Source organism: Herpailurus yagouaroundi, unplaced genomic scaffold, assembly GCF_014898765.1.
Source record: "Herpailurus yagouaroundi ecotype Mexico unplaced genomic scaffold, PumYag 189, whole genome shotgun sequence".
In the NCBI taxonomy this organism is placed as follows: Eukaryota; Metazoa; Chordata; class Mammalia; order Carnivora; family Felidae; genus Herpailurus; species Herpailurus yagouaroundi.
The window spans coordinates 3,236,459-3,253,897 of record NW_024412420.1 but is presented as its reverse complement, the minus strand read 5'-3'; the positions used below and the strand labels follow the sequence as shown (position 1 = coordinate 3,253,897).

The window sequence follows — 17,439 nt, the reverse complement described above, 5'->3', positions numbered from 1 at the left end:
AATAAAAAGCAACTTAAAAAAAAAAAAAAAACATACCTACCGCACATTCATGGCTTCTGAATTTCCTGACATCTCTGAGTTCCACGCTAGAATATCTAATAACTATTTGATACCTTTAACTAGGATATCTCACAGATATTTCCAATTTAACATGATAAAATTAACTCTTATTTTCTTCTTCACCCTTTCCTCCCACAAACCTGTTCTTTTCCTGGTTTCTCCATCTAGGGGAATGATGCCACATTCACCTAGTTGCTCAGTCCAAAACCCAGGACTCAGTCTCAATTCTTTTCTCTGACCTCTGTATTCCAGTAATCAGCAGGTTCTGTATTTTCTTTCTCCAGATTATACTCTTTTTTTCAATCTCACCTGGATTACAACAATCTTGTTATTGGACACCCTTCTTTACTCTTGCTCCTTTCGGATTTCCATTGGTAGTCAAAGTCCTATTTTAATTAATATGTCTGGTTATGGCATGCCCTTGCTCACAGTCTTCAGTGACTTCCCACTGCACTTTGAGTAAGATCTGAATTCCTTTCCATGGTCCAAAAGGTTCATATAACTGGCCATTGCTTGTCGCTCTGACCTTATTCCCTGCCATCGTTCCTCCTTTTCCACTATCTTCATCTTCTCTGGGCTTTTTTCAGTTCCTCAAACATCCCAAGCTCTCAGAAGGGATCTGTACACATGGCACTTTCTGTGCCTGGAATATTCTCTCCCAACTTCCCACACCCACAAAACTGAATCTTTCCTGTTCTTTAGGAATAGATTCCTGAATCTATTGGAATCCAGGAATCCAAGGTACAGATTCCTGACCATTTTAAGTAGGTATCCCCCTCTTTATTTTCTATCACTGTAACCTGTTTGTTTCTTTTATAAAACTTATCCCAATTTCAACTATTTGTTTACCTATTTATCATGTCTCCCTAACTAGATTATAAGCCCTACTGAGTCAGAGGTCATGTCTGTGTTATTCACCATTGTATACCCAATTCCAAGGCAGAATGCCTAGCACATAATATACACTCAATAAATATGTGTTGAACAGTGTTTAAAGATATAATTTTGTTTTGAGATAAATATATTAATACTAAGTAATTATTAATGTTAAATGGATTATTTCCTAATTCTTACTGAAATAGCCCTTTCTCTTTCAGTAATTGCCCTTCCTTTTTGGCTGCTGCTTTAGCCAGAGCCACATCAGACGAAGTCCTTCAGAGTGATCTTTCTGCACATTATATCCCAAAGGAAACAGATGGCACAGAAGGAACTGTGGGTGAGTACCTTTCTACATTATTCGCTTAAAAATATTAAAATATGGGGCGCCTGGGTGGCTCAGTCAGTTGAGTGTCCAACTCTCGATTTCAGCTCAGCTCATGGTTTCATGGTCATGGGATGGAGTCCCATGTCAGGCTTTGTGCTGAACATGGAGCCTGCTTGGGATTCTGTCTCCCTCTCTGCCCCTCCTGTGCTCACATGTGTACTCTTTCTCTCAAAATAAACTTTATATTAAAATCTTCTCGTGTAGTGACACACAGAAAATGTCTATACAACATGAAATCTAATTCTTTATGCACTTATTGATTTTAGCAGAAGAAGGAGAAAAAAATGCAAAATTATATATATTTCAAACTAGTCAATAAAAGGAGGGAAAAAGAAAAAATACAGGTGTATTTTGAAAATATGTGACAATAATTGGAGCAAGAGACTGCCCTAACAAAATATTATCATAAATAATGCCTGGGTAAATGGAAAGAGTAAAGTGAGAAGTGTGAAGACACAACAGAAAAGATGAGTGAGTGAGGGGAGAGAGAGTTTGAGCAAAACCTATTTAAAACTTTTCACTTACCTTTAAGAATCCAAGTGAAAAATCATATAAAAATTCAAGAAATCAGTTGTAACATAACTTCTCATCCATTATATTAAATTTTATTTCTACCAGTAAATAAACAGAGTTCTTTATGACAACTATGTAACATGACTTAATTGTATGGATCACTGGACATCTTTTTTCCAGGCAAATTAAGAGGTTTTATTTTTGAAGGAAGGCCTATTTTATTAACATATTATGCTTATACATATTTGCCAGGCTCTAAAGAAATACCTATTTTCTTATAAATTAGGAATTACTACTCAAATTCATTAAGGAATTTTATTTTTTTTTAACTTTTTTTTTTAACGTTTATTCATTTTTGAGAGAGAGGGAGCACAAGCAGGGGAGGAACAGAGACAGGGAGACACAGAATCTGAAGCAGGTTCCAGGCTCTGAGCTGTCCCCACATAGCCTGATGCGAACTCACAAACCAGGAGATCATGACCTGAGCTGAAGTTGGATGCTTAACTGACTGAGCCACCTAGGCGCCACCCCCCTTTTAACTTTTTTTTTTAAGGAATTTTAATATTTCATTTTATTCCAACTTAAGCATTTGCCTTTAAACATGGTGCATAAGGAGCAAAGCATATATTAATGAATCAGAGTAGCTAATCCCAGAGAACTTGAGGCAGATATAAAAGTAAACATTTCTGTTCTTCCTTTATCTCTCTAGATCATTTTTGACAGAAAATTGGCAAGAAAGGAATTCCTCTTCTTGTTTTTACTGAGAGTAATTGATTCACTTGGAACCAAATTGTTCCAGAGACAACTTGGATGGAATTCCTGTTACAAAGCATTGGTCTTTCCTCTGTTACTGATGCATGAAGTAAAAGCCCTGTAATGAAAAGATGAGGGAGATTAAATTCTGCTTCACTGCAGCCTGGGTGATGGCTGACTCAGTTCCAGCTCAGTACAGTGACATTAACGACTAATGAGTAATTTACAGCTGCGAGGGGGTGGATTGCTACTTTGGACAATTTTCTCTTTTTCACACCCTTTTTTATTTTATTTTTCCATTTCAAGCAGCAATTATACATACTGATGTTCTACACTCCCTGCAGAAGGAAAATACTTAACGTAGCAAGATTGAAGTGTTGCCCTGCATGCCTATTTTGGAAGAATATTTGGAACCCCCATAAGATAGCAAAAGTGAAATGGTGGTATCATTGGTAGTTCTGATTTTATGTTTTTTCAATAGATTACCCAGTAATGTCTCCAGGCCATGGCTGTGATTCAGAATGATCTGTTGTAATCTAACTATTTGCAAGTCCTTAATCCTTTTAACCCAAATCACTCAGTGTGAACTGCTGCTGAGGAGAATCTCTACAGGGCATATTGTGTTTATCCACACATTAGAGTGGGAAATGAGCTTACTGAGTAAGGTCTGCTGTCACTGGATTACAGGCACTCAAGTCCCCAATGAAATGCCATTGTCTCTCCTCTTAGTTTTTTCCAAAAACAGACTTAATAAAAATCCTTAACCTAAAAGTTTATGTCACCCATAGCAAAATGTTTGCTAAATGACCTTGTGTGTCTCTTGGTACAAATTTAGTTTGGCGGATGTAACGCCTATCCAGACAACCTAAAATCTATTTAAAATATCCCAGTGTAAAAATTAAAAACAAGAAGGGGAAAATGATCACTAATACTGAGGAAATTAAAAGAATTATGAAAATTTTGTGTAAATAAATCTGAAAAGCTGGGTATTTTCTAGATAAATACAAGTTAACAGACTTTACCTAAGAAGAAAGAGATTGAGAAGATTGCCCAGGAGCAGTCTTCCAAAAAGGAGAAAGAATAGGTGATTCTACAAGTGAACATTTTCAAATGATCAAAGACAGATAATTCCAGTGTTTTTTTAGAATGAATTATCCAATTGCACAAAGAAGGAAAATTTGTAAACCATAACACCGATACCAAAACTTGCCTGAAACAAAACTAAAAAATGATATGAGGGGTCAGTCTTAGCAATCAATGTAAAAAATCTTAAGTAAAATACTTGTATATTGAGTACAATAGTTTATTCGTTCAATGTGTATTTTCTTGAGGGCTGACCATATGCTTAGCATGTGCTGAGGAGACCATAAAACAAAAATAATAGGAAGCCTGTTAGCATAATTTGTATATTAATAGGTCAAAAGAAAAACAGCAGAATAATCTCAAAAGATGCCCAAAGAAACATTCGATTAAATTCAATTATCCATTCCTAATTTTAAAAATATACTTAATAAAGTAGAACTAGATGGGTACCTCTTGGACACTGTAGGACAAAATTTGACTCAGAGCAAAATCTAGCATTTGTGCATAATGTATGCTTAAGAATTTTTTGGTTGCAGGGTGCCTGGCTGTCTCAGTTGGATGATCATGTGATTCTTTATCTCGGGGTTGTAAGTTCGAGCTCCATGTTGGGTGTAGAGATTATTTAAAAATAAAATCTTAAAAAAAAAATTTTTTTTTAGTTGCAAGTGACCACTAACAACTCAGACTGGCTTCAGCAAAACAGAATTTATTGGCTACCCTTCAATGTATGGGCTACACGGCTAGATGCAAGGCTTCACATGATTCATCAGAACCTGGCATTTCTCCAAATCTCAGTTGTATTCTTTTTTTTTTTTTTTTTTTTAAGTAGGCTCCACACCCAACATGGGGCTTGAACTCACAACCCTGAGATCAGCAGTTGCATGCTCTACCAAATGAGCCAGGCACCCCTCTTTAATTTTGATTTTATTTTCAGGCTCCATTTTCAGGCAAGATCACTGCTAGGCCACCAGGTCTTCAACTGCCCAGGTTGCAAATCAAGCAGGAAAATAAGAGTAACTAACTAACTACTCAGTTGCTCTTACATAAATCACAGATTCACTCTAACCAGCCCAGCTTGGGTTATTTCCAATTCCTGAACCCATCACTGTGGCCAGACGAATGTGATTCTCTAATTAGCTAGACCTGAATCACATGTTTTACCCCTGGATACACAGGAACTGAGAGAAGGAAATGTCTCTGGTAGAAAGAGGAATGTTTGCTAGGTGGCAAAAAAAAAAAAAACAACCCAAAAACACATTAAAGCAAAGTTCTGACTCAAAATAGGAAATAAAGTAAAATAACGAGGAATATATTCTTTAAGAAATATGAAGCTCCTGGGGTGCCTGGCGGGCTCAGTTGGAAGAGCATGTGAACTCTGGGTCATGAGTTCGAGCCCTACTTTGGGGGTAGAAAATTACTTTAAAAAAAATCCTATGAGGGGCGCCTGGGTAGCTCAGTTGGTTAAGTGTTGACTTCAGCTCAGGTCATGATCTCATGGCCTGTGAGTTACAGCCTTGCATTGGGCTGTGTGCTGAGAGCTCAGAGCCTGGAGCCTGCTTCAGATTCTGTGTCTCCCTCTTTCTCTGCCCCTCCCTCACTCGTGCTTTCTCTCAAAAATAAATAAACATTAAAAAAATTTTTTTAATCCTATGTTAAAACTAGTGAGCAACATAAAAAGGATTTAATTAATGAAACAATAATGTTTCAATAATGAAACAACTTGTTTCTAGATAAGACTCAATATGAAAAATACATTAATTTTTTTTTCTTTTGCAGGTTACTCTATAAATTCAAGGTAACCCCAAACACAAGGGCAACACATTTTCCCCTTCAAACTTGGCAAAATAATTAGAAAAATCATCTGGAAGAATAAACATGTCAAACTACCATAGTGATAGCCTTTTAAAATTAGTATTAGGTAGGAAAACTAGTTCTGATATGAAAACATGTTATAAAGTTACAGTAATTATAAATTTTTTTTTAACATTTATTGAGAGACCGAGAGAGGCAGAATGTGAGCAGGCAGGGGAGATGTAGAGAGAGGGGGAGACCCAGAATTGAAGCAGGCTCCAGGCCCTGAGCTGTCAGCACAGAGCCCAACGTGGGGCTCGAACTCACAAACTGCGAGATCACGACCTGAGCCGAAGTCGGTCGCTCAACCAACTGAGCCACCCAGGTGCCCCAAAGTTACAGTAATTATAAAATAATGGCACCACTGTAGAAATTGATGGAGTGAAGGGGCACCTGGGTGGCTCAGTCGGTTGAGCATCTGACTTCAGCTCAGGTAGTGATCTCACGGTCTGTGGGTTCGAGCCCCATGTTGGGCTCTGTGCTGACAGCTCAGAGCCTGGAGCCTGCTTCGGATTCTGTGTCTCCCTCTCTCTCTGCCTCTCCCTCACTCATGCTCTGTCTCTCTGTCTCAAAAATAAATAAACATTAAAAAAAAAGTTAAAATCGGAGTGAAGCAGAATGGACAATCAAAAAGCATACAAATATTTTAATATTTTAGTAGCTAATTTATGTTTGCATATTCATTTACTCAGTAAACATCTAGTGAGCCCCTGCTATCTGCCAGTTACTGTACTCTGATGAATCAAGTATAATTGAGACACAGTCTGTATGTACAGTCTAATTTGGGAAATGTAGAGCACGGGTGTTGGAGTCAGACCTGTGATTAAAAATGGTTTTACTTCACTTAGCATCACACTCTCCAGTTCCATCCACGTTGCTACAAAAGGCCATATTTCATTTTTTCTCATTGCCACGTAGTATTCCATAGTGTATATAAACCACAATTTCTTTATCCATTCATCAGTTGATGGACATTTAGGCTCTTTCCATAATTTGGCTATTGTTGAGAGTGCTGCTATGAACATTGGGGCACCTTTTGGGATGAGCACTGGGTGTTGTATGGAAACCAATTTGACAATAAATTTCATATATAAATAAAAAAATGGTTTTACTTATTTGTGAAATGTTCTAGAGAAAGAGGATGTAACAAGTACTTAATAAATATTATCTATTGGTATAAAATGTGGCAAGAGCTATAGAAGATGGTGTAATGGGAATGTAATGGAGGAAGCAACTGGGAGGGGGTAGGAACAGATCTACTGGTTTACTAAATACTAGAGGAAGCTGGTATTGCCTCCACCTAACCAATTTACTGTCCAATAGACAGCACAGGTATGGAAATGTTCTCTGCCTATGTTGTCTAATGTGGTAGCCACTGGCTATATGCAGTTACTGAGCATTTGAAATATAGACAATGTAACCCAAAAACTGAATTCTAAATTTTACTTAAAGTTAAATGGCCACATGTAGCTAGTAAGCAACCTTACTGGACAGTGCGGGTCTATATAAGAAGAGTAATATACAAGTCAAAAAATAATGGTTTCTATTTGGAACATTATCTGGAAACTATCCCGATAGTTAACATCAGTTATTTGTTTCACCCGACTCCATTCTCCCTAAGTGTTTCCAAATTCACTTATTGTTTTGCAGTCCTCTGTTGTGATTGAGTCAAACTCACACCTATGCTGCTGCAAAGACCAAATTGGTTGGAGTGATACAAATAGGTAATTGCTGGCTGAAAGAGTCTCTGGGCAACTGGTGCTTTAAAAAAATAAAGATTGGAGTTTTGTCAAAACAGTAAAAATATTGGCTTGTCTATTAGCTTCAGTTCCTCTCTTATACACACCTCCTCAGGTTGTATTGGCTCTTTGAACTTGGTTTCTTTTTCAAATGTACCCTTGATTTTCAATTAAATAAAAATGTCAAGGCGGGGGCAGAGCCACAAAACATAGGTTACCACCCTGCACTATGTTAGAAAAAAAAAAAAAAGGCAACAAAAACCTTGAGATAAGCTTTCTGAATATAATCATTGTTGGAAGGATTTTGAGTAAGAAAACAGGTAAAGGTAGTCACAGATTAAAGCAGCAGCAGGGAAGGGGATAAAAAAATGGGAATCTAAGTTCCTAGGCCATTCTAGAACACAAAGTCTCTCTTCTGGGGATCTGTGTTCTAGATCAGAGGAGTCATGTGCAGCCACTGGCCATCTGGTACACATTTTCACAGGCTGTCAGGTAATATCTGATTTATGTAAAGTTAAAAAAAAAAAGGTTTTTGGAGAATTCTGAATTTTTTTTTACCGGTTTACCTGGGATATAGTAATCTAAAATGCTGGCCTGAGAAAACCTAATCTCCCCCTGGTTATTTAACAGCTGCACTTGAGTAGAGGACAGCTGGAGCTGAGATGGTGTGAGACACTATTCATTGTGGCCTAAAAGGCTTACACATCTGTCATCCACTGAAGGATTCGAGTCCGACTCAGAAGTCAGCTCATCTGTTCCACTTGATAGGTAGTAGACTTAATGATCTAGGGTAAAGAATCCTCTGGTTGGTCTTTTTCTATCCAGGGTTACACATACAGACAGAGTTTAAGTACTTTTTCCCTTAGAGACTTTTAAAACTTTAAAAACTTTACTTCATTTGTTAACCTTCTAGCTAAACTATTGAAGCCATTGCCAAAAACTTTAATTAAAAAATTCATCAAATAAGAAAAATGTATATCATTTAGTTCCAAATTATGATCAGTTACAAGAGAGAAAAGTTAGGGAACTGGAGGGAGGTAAAGGAAGAGGTCAGGAAGAAAAAGACAAAAGCAAAATGGTAATCAAAATAAATGCTCATTCCTGTAGTTTGCAAATGAATGATGTTTTTTTCATAGGCCTTTCATATTTCAATTGCTGAATAACTACTGTTCATATTTCAGTCATTCTTCTAAGCAGGGGGTGCTGGCTCTCCAGATAATAACCATGGCAGCCAACCAAAAGGGAGCCACTGCTGTGGAGGTGAACTAGATAGCAGTGGTCAGAGCACTTTGAGGGTTGGAAGAAATCCAGTCTAGGAGTAGATCCAACCCTGGCCAGAGGTTTTCTCCTTATGACATAAGGATATCAGTGGCAGCTGCTGGCTGATGATTTTCTACTAGATTGGTTGTCATTTTCTCTCTTCAGAAGCAACATTTCATTTTTCTTGAGAAGAGGAATTTCTTCTATTAAGGAGTTTGACTAAGGTGACCTACTTCTGTCTTTACCAAGCAGGCTAGTGAAAAGCAGCTTTAAATGGCTCTTCACTGGGGGTGTCTGTGTTTCTTTCACAGAGATTGAGACAATGAAATTGGCGCGTTCTGTCTTCAGCAAACTACATGAGATTTGCTGCAGCTGGGTGAAAGACTTCCCTCTCCGCAGGAGACCCCAGCTTTATTATGAAACATCAATCCATGCCATCAAAAACATGCGCAGGAAAATGGAAGACAAACATGTCTGCATTCCTGACTTTAATATGCTCTTCAATTTAGAGGTAAAGGGCACTTCTCAAGAATCCATGAGATTTAAAAAACAAAACAAACACCTTCATGGTCCTATTTTCTGATAGTATCTCTGATGGGTTGGAGGACTAAAGGCAGAGTGGCACAAATTTGCTTGCATTAGACAACAGAAAAGTAACTATTTTATGTTATTTTGGGGGTTTTGTTTTATTTACGCTTTACGCTCAATGTAAACCCCAGATCAAGAGTCGCATACTCCACTGACTGAATCAGCTAGATGCCCCTATTTTATGTTATTTTGAATAAATAATATATCCACATGGTTCAGAATTGGAAAAAAAAAATCTCTTATCCTTGTCTCACAGACAGTGCTCTTCCATGAAGACAAGGGAAGTACCAAATTTTTGTGTAAACTTTCAGAGTTATTCTATAAACATATAAGCAAAAAGAAAAACTGTCATACCTCAATAAAGCTGTTGATTAAGTTCCCACATTACTGTGTTGTTGAAGCAACATAAAACACAAACATAAAAGAATGTGAGACTGAGACCGTTTTCTGATTTCATGTGATTTTCTTTTTAAAATCTTGGTTTCTGATACAGGAAAGTAGCTGGAATTACATTTCGTGAATCTCTGTGACTGACAAATTGGATCATATGAGCCTTGTCAGCTTAATAACCATTTTCTTGTTATCTTCATCTTCTTTTTCTATTAAATGTGTTAGGTTAGTGCAAACAGAGGTAGGTTTGTTTCCTTTGCCTGTCACTTGCCTCTTTTCTTCACTCAAGTCCATAACTTAAAAATTACAATGTAGTAATTTGTACAAAGCACAATATTTCCTTCATTTGGCAGCTAAATTTAAATTTTAGCTGACTGTCAGGGTCTGCTAAGCAGTGATAGTAGGTTGATAATTGGTGCTTATGTTACAAAGATAGATCAGCTTTGTTTCCAAATATCTTTAGACTATCTGGATATCTCTGTTTCCAAATGTTACCATGCCTGTGCAAATATAACCTAAAAAGCTATATTGTATGATAAACAACCCTTCTATCACTATACCCATTTGAAGATTATACTCAGGTTTGAGGGCATTATTGTTTTTTTTCTGATCTGGTTGGTTTTCATTTTGCCTCAAAAGCAGCTCATATATATGATTGGTTATCTGTGAACGGTGAGATAATATAGATTTCTTTCTTTCTTTATACTTCTTTATTAGTCCCAATAAACAATACATCATCTTTATACCAGGGGAAACACTATTTTTTAATTAAAAAAATTTTTAATTAAAAAATTTTAATTTAAAGATTTTAAGATTTTAATCTTTAATTTAATCTTTAATTTAAAGATTTTAAATTAAAATTTTTTAAAAAAATTAAAAATTAAATTTAAATTAAAAAATTTAAAACTAATTTTTTAAAGAGATCCACTTGGCTCTCTTCTGTTTCTTCAGATGCTATATTGAATCTCCCCACTATGGCACGTGGGTGGCTCAGTCAGTTAAGCGTCTGACTCTTCATTTGGGCTCAGGTCATGATCTCACAGTTTCATGAGTTTAAGCCCTGCGTTGGGCTCCACGCTGATAGTGTGGAGTCTGCTTGGGAGTCTCTCTCTCCTTCTGCCCCTCTTCCACTTGCGCTCTTTCAGTCTCTCAAAATAAATAAACTCAAAAAATCTCCCACCAATCACACACTAAAGTTCTATTCTCATGTCCTCATAAAAGTATTCTTGTCCCCTCCCTCTTTGTGATGACCCCACATCAGCTCACTCATTTAAAAACTGCTTGTAAAAGCTGTTTTTCAGTTTTACCCTTATCCTGCCAACTGAGTTGTTTATAAGTACTGCTTTAGTACATGTCATTTAGTACATTTAGTACATGTCAGTCAATACTTTTCTGAAGATAGTTCTGTTTAATCAGTTAATCTTCAATGGCATTGTAGATGGTACTTATTAAACTATTAACTGGTTGTAATGTCTGTATTAGATATTGATATCATAATATTTGGGTGTTTTTATTCTATTTATATTTGGTGCTTTTGTAAATGTAGTATGTACTTTAAAAAGAACTTTTCTTTCTTTCTTTCTTTCTTTTTTTTTTTTTTTAAAGATTTTAAGTAATCTCTACATCTAACATGGGGCTTGAACTCACAACCCCAACATCAAGAGTTGCATGCTCCTGTGACTGAGCCAGCCAGGTTTCCCTAAAAAGAATTTTTTCAAAGCACAGACATATCTGTTGTTTTAGTAGTTCTTCCAAATCCCCATGAGACAGCAACTCATCCTTACTTAAAATAGATGAGAAAATAAGCCCAAGAAAATTAGATGGTTTACTTTGTATATTTGATTTCCTTTGAATGACAGGGCCTAGACTCATCTGAGCTCCCTGATCCCAAGGATGAAGTCAAAGTTTGCAAAAGAAAATGATTACATACTGTTGCCTAAAGGGAGCCCAGGACTCAAGTGAGAGTTCAGGGGGTTAGAAATCTCCTTAGTAAGCTAGATCAGAGATGTGAACACTACTGTTGAAGAAGCAAACTACTTAATGTTTAAATGTAATATTGTGATTAGGCTTCCTTTGTCAACACAAAGTACAGGTTTGGAAGACCCTCCTCTGGCAGTTGCCTTTATGCTTCAAGCAGTGGGTGAGCCAGGAAGTGCGAGGCTCAATCTTGGATTAGAGGACAAGGCATAATGGTTACAGGACATTTGGACATCTAATATGGTTCAAGTTTGGCTAACCAGTTTAGAGACTGTGTTATATATGGTGGGTATTCAGTGTGACTGAATGATTTATGAAGAAGATATTATAGTTAAGAAGTATGTGTATACTTTCATTATCTCTGTATTTTAAACAACCTAACATAATTGGCCCTGTGCTGAAGGCCAATTATTTTCTATTGTTCTCGGTTTCTAATTTTATAAGAATACTTTCATTTTGAGAAAAATGCTCAGTCCAGAACAGCTTTTGCTCAATTCGTCCTTATACCTTCTCTTTCCTCCCCCTTCCCACAACTTGTAACAGCAGTTTTGAAGCAACTGTATGTGGGTGGTTTCCATGGTATAAGACAACAACTTTCACAAAGAGGGTGCTTCAGCCTGAGCTAATTGGCCATGATGTGTTCCAGTGTTATGTGTATAAACACAGATGCCCTCATATTGCAGGTATTTTAGCAGCTGATCATGCATGTCAAAAAAGGGAAGCATTTAGTCTCATTATCTGGGTGACAAGTGTAGTAGAGGAGGACAATGGGCACCAGTACAGGGAATTGGTTCACTTGAGTCACACTGTACCTAACTCACTTAACTGTTTCTGTTTTTCTTATTGACAGGACCAGGAAGAACAAGCTTACTTTGCAGTGTTTGATGGCCATGGAGGAGTGGATGCTGCCATTTATGCCTCCATTCACCTGCATGTTAATTTAGTACGCCAGGAAATGTTCCCCCATGATCCTGCTGAGGCCCTGTGCCGGGCCTTCCGGGTTACTGATGAGCGGTTTGTGCAGAAAGCAGCCAGGGAGGTATGCCTTTTTCTCATAAATTCCAGCCATGAATGCACTGGCTGAGCTCAGCTTGGTCTGTGGTTCAAGGGCTACTTTGGATTTTGTCTTTTTTGGGCAGGCATTATTTAAAGTTCTCTTTCAAACTGTATTCTTGACCCACAGTATTGGATTCTATAGTAGTTCTAATTCCCTCTTTAGGGCTTTAGGGGGTGATATGATGTACTGTAGAGAAACTCCGAAGCTATAGTTTTCCAGAAAGCCAGTCCATTGCTGGATTTGGCAGGTGAGTTTTCTCTTTCTTATTTACCAGTGCCTGTCAGGTTCACACTAGGACCATCTCTAGAAGCAGACTTGTGCTGACAAGATCTGGGTATGGTGATTAAAACAATGGACTAAAAAGGAAACAGAAGCTAGATTACTCCCATACACTTGGTTCTAAATGGGTTGGCAGTGTTTTACTGTGTATCTCTTGAGGGAAAATTTGCTTGGAAAGAGTGAATCCTTAGATGATTCTTGAACTGATTTTCTCTTAATAGGAAGAAAAGTCAGAGCTCACGTCCTAATTTCTTAAGGTTAATCAGACCTAAGGTTTTTACTCTACATGAATGACAGCAGCTCTATATTAAGATCTAAAAGTAAAAATTTTAATCTAATTATCATTCGGGGCATTGGTATATGATTAACTACAGTACTCTATTCATTTCTAACTGGGGAACAATAGCAAGATAATAATTTTTAATTTTTAAAAGTAATTACAGAATTATACATACAGAAAATAAGACTCCTGCCCTATGAATTAAACATTAACTATTTTTGAAATGGACTTGGAAAGAGCAGGGTCACCATTTAATCCATTTTTTCGATCTCATTGTTATTGGTTTATAGCAATAGTGGTGCTTGGAATTAATAAGACTAATTCAGAACTATTTGGTATTAAGCAATGAAAATATTCTGTTATCTCTCCACCTGCATCCCAGGTTTAGATTAATATGCAAATCCAACAACAGGAACCACTAGGGTCTACATGTAGAGGTGGGGCAAGACAACAAAATACTTGTTGACCTCAGACCTTCTCAGAGGCTTTTGAGGGCTGGTGCTGCATGGCTCTGCCTGCCTTGGAGCTGCTGGCTGTCCTCACTCTGAGGACAAGACTGGCCCCTGAGAGGTGATGTGTAATCACCAACGTGAAACTAAGAGACTTGCTTTGTCTTCTTCATCTTCTGTTTTAACCTTTTTCCTCTGTGCCCTCAAAATCAGGACTTTTCTGACCATGTTCACCTCATTTGCTTTGCCAGTGATCCTGATGTCTCTCAGTCTTGCCAACAGTTCTCTTGAATAATTTAGGTTTGTCTCAGCAGTTACTTTTCTCCTTCTTGTGCATCCATGTGCTGCTAACTGCTGGGAAGAAAGTAGCTATTCCTGTTGTGAAGCAGCCCTGCCTCCTGTTCTCTCCAGGGCATATGCACTGAAGTGTCTTTATCATGTGTTCCAGGGGGCTGAGTTTTTGAACACTCTGTGTGGGAAGGCATTTTATTGGTGGGTGAGGATTTATAACAAACTTTCCCTATATAGGGAAAATGAGAAGTTGTTTTTCTCATTGGATACAAGGGGCCTTTTACCATCCCTGACGCATTGGTTCTAATTTAGGCCAAGTCCTTGGTAACAGAAAGTCATGCTTATTTCATGGTGACTCATGTCAAATTGGAGATGTCATTTTAGTATAGTAATATCGGGAGCATTAAGTACAGTGTTACTGAGCTATTGAGGTGAAATTCCAGGCTGTTCTTTATGCAGTGTTCCAAAAGCAAAGGCCCCTAAAATTATTATAGATTTTTTTTTAAACCAGAAGCAACTTAGCATGCCAGGAAACATGTATCTCTTGGCTCCTAGTTAATATTCAGAGTATGGGAGCATTTGTTGTATATTAATCAGATATTTTATATGTTTTGTGTAATCTAGGATCCTCCCTGTGAACATACATCAGTAACAAAATAGAGACCAGAATATGGAAATCTTTAAAGATTACTATAGTGGACTGACAACTGGACTAGGAGGAAAAAGAATTTCAGTTGTTTTGTGTACTAATGAATTACCTGGCCTTGGAAAATCACATAACCTGCCATAGTTTTTCTTACCTATACATGAAATGAAATGAAATGAAATGATCACCCCTGCCTTGCATATCACAGTTTGCATCTATGTGTGTGGACATGCACATAAAAATGCATTGAAAAATAGGAATTACTATTTATTGTGAAATCAAGTTATTAATAATCTAGCCCCCAACTAAAAGTTTATATTAACTATAAACTGCTTCTCAATGAGAATTTGATTTCTATTTATTTTTTACTGACTCTAGTTTTATTTAAATTATTTTCAGAGCTTAAGATGTGGGACCACAGGAGTGGTGACTTTTATCAGAGGTAACATGCTCCATGTGGCCTGGGTTGGGGATTCCCAGGTTATGCTTGTGAGAAAAGGCCAAGCTGTTGAACTAATGAAGCCACACAAACCGGACAGGGAGGTAAGTGTGCTCTGTTAGAGCACATGCCACAGAGGCAGTTTTCTAGTTACTAAGATTCATTTGATTATTATAATTACCACGACTCGCTGAGCAACCAAGTCCATCTTACAAAGGAGTAATAAAGAGAACCTCTCCAGGAAGCTGATGAATATTATATCTCTTGTTTACTATGTAAGGTAGAAAAATAAATCCTGAATCCAATTATTTGCTTCTGTCTATTGCATTGCTGTTTAGGATGAAAAGCAGCGAATTGAGGCTCTTGGAGGTTGTGTAGTCTGGTTTGGTGCCTGGAGGGTGAATGGAAGTCTGTCGGTCTCCAGAGCTATTGGTAGGAAAAACCAATTAATTTTTGTTTCTCCAAACTGTCCTCTTCCAGATCATTGTCTTATATTAACTCCATATTATATTAACTACAATAAGAAAACCTGAGATGGTAATTTATATTATCAGACTGGTTATTATTATTTAAAATAATGATTGGATAATGCCTCTTAATTATTTGATTTAATCAACCATTTCATCTATATGCTTAAATACCATTATTAAAAGGGAACTACGTTAAATGCAGAACTTCTTAGTTTCTATCCTTTTTTTCTTTCTTTCTTTTTTTTTTTTTTTTTTGAATGGAAGCCCTTAATCTTTGGGACACAAATTTGCTTAAAACCATAGTGATCCTCATTTCATTCCATTTTGGGTCATATTTAGCTTGACTCGGTATTTTCAAGAGAACAGGAAGGCTTCCCTCTCTATATTTTACCTTTCTTATGTCTTTACTTGTTTTTCATTGAATTATAAAATGACATCAACATTGTACTTTTTAGATGAAAACAATTTTCTTTATGTGGAATATACTGATTTGCCAGGTAACCCTGGGTTTTAAAGAATCTGGCTCCCTGGTACATAAGTTCTTCAGAAGGGGAAGTCAATGAAACTATCTAAAACTTAGAGAGTAAACAGCTAAGCTCATTGGACGGAATGACAAAATGCAAGGGCGTAAGTTCAAAGATAGTCCTGTTTCTATTTTTGTTTTACTTTGGCACCTGGGTTTATTACATTTTAGGCTTCATGTCTTAGCTTCATTTTCTGGTTTTAAGAATTTTTTTTTTTTTAACATTTATTTATTTTTGAGACAGAGAGAGAGACAGAGCATGAACGGGGGAGGGGCAGAGAGAGAGGGAGACACAGAATTCGAGGCAGGCTCCAGGCTCTGAGCCGTCAGACCAGAGCCCAACGCGGGGCTCGAACTCACGGACCATGAGATTGTGACCTGAGCTGAAGTTGGACGCTCAACCGACTGAGCCACCCAGGCGCCCCTCTGGTTTTTTAAAAAGAATAAATTTGTGTGTATCTTTATAGGTGATATGCATGCATACTGCAGTTCTTAGACCCTGCTCCTAAAGAAAAAATGAAGTGATTTGACATAGGGATAAAATGGATAAACGGCATTCACATCCAACCCCCCAATTTTGCTTATCATTACCAAAACATTCTAGAACATTAACAAAATCTCAAAGGATTGATTCAGTTTCACCAGTGATGTGAGTTCCTCCCACTCTTTGGGAAGGTGCTGGCAAGCTGTGAAGTGGCCCAAATGTGAGCAGCAGAAGGCTGAGACAGAAAGTGAAAACTGAAAGATCCTGCAAGTGCTTCTGAAAAAATAAGAGTTAGTTTTATCTTAGACTGAGAGAGTTATTAGGAGCTCTGGAATAAGACCACCGAGGAGAAACTTCTCATTACTAAAACACACCCTCATGTAAAATTATTTCTGACAGTTCCTCTTGATCTTACTGTCTTTGTCACAGTAGTGAAACGTACCTTTCATACTGGTGATAGAACCAACTTTACTAGAGAATACTTGCCTTTTCTTGCTTCTAAAATATAACACAAGGAGAAACCAAAAGCAAGGGAAGACTGTCCTTGAATAAGAGACAGTCTAAGAGAGAATAAGGCAAACTTCATAGACGAAGTGACTTTTAGGTTGGATGTGGAGGACAGTGTGTAGGGGAGGAAATTCCAGGGGTAGGGGCATACAAATACGTGGGCGCCTGAAAGGGCATGCCATGTTTCAGGAACAGCAGCACATACAAGAGACTAGGGCAGAGGGTGGGCGTGGTAAAAGTAAGTGTTGCTGCCAGATTGTGAAGGGGTTTATATGCCAGGCTAAGTCGTCTAGACTCTCCCAGGTGAATAAGCATAGAGGCCACATGATCATTTATAATCCCTTATAAAGGTATTTGTTTGGGATGATGGTATAGAAGATGGACTAGAGTACAAAGACTAGATGGGATCTTTCAGGGGCTGTTGATACCGTTTGTTACAGCTATGAGGGCAGCTCAGAAAGGATACAGAGGAGGCAGAAATTGATTGGATGGAAGTGAGTTTGTGGGGGTGGAGGAAAGCTGGCTTCCAGGGTTTT

General features: G+C 37.6%; 1 protein-coding gene across 1 annotated transcript in view; it reads left to right on the top strand.

Moving 5' to 3' along the window:
- Window positions 1–17,439, top strand: part of PPM1E (protein phosphatase, Mg2+/Mn2+ dependent 1E) — a 192,231-nt gene that overhangs the window by 165,735 nt on the left and 9,057 nt on the right. The window contains exons 2-6 of the mRNA XM_040496989.1: window positions 1,158–1,276; window positions 8,835–9,034; window positions 12,329–12,517; window positions 14,880–15,023; window positions 15,258–15,351. Coding sequence (XP_040352923.1) covers window positions 1,158–1,276; window positions 8,835–9,034; window positions 12,329–12,517; window positions 14,880–15,023; window positions 15,258–15,351 — 746 coding nt within the window. The remainder of the gene's footprint in view (window positions 1–1,157; window positions 1,277–8,834; window positions 9,035–12,328; window positions 12,518–14,879; window positions 15,024–15,257; window positions 15,352–17,439) is intronic.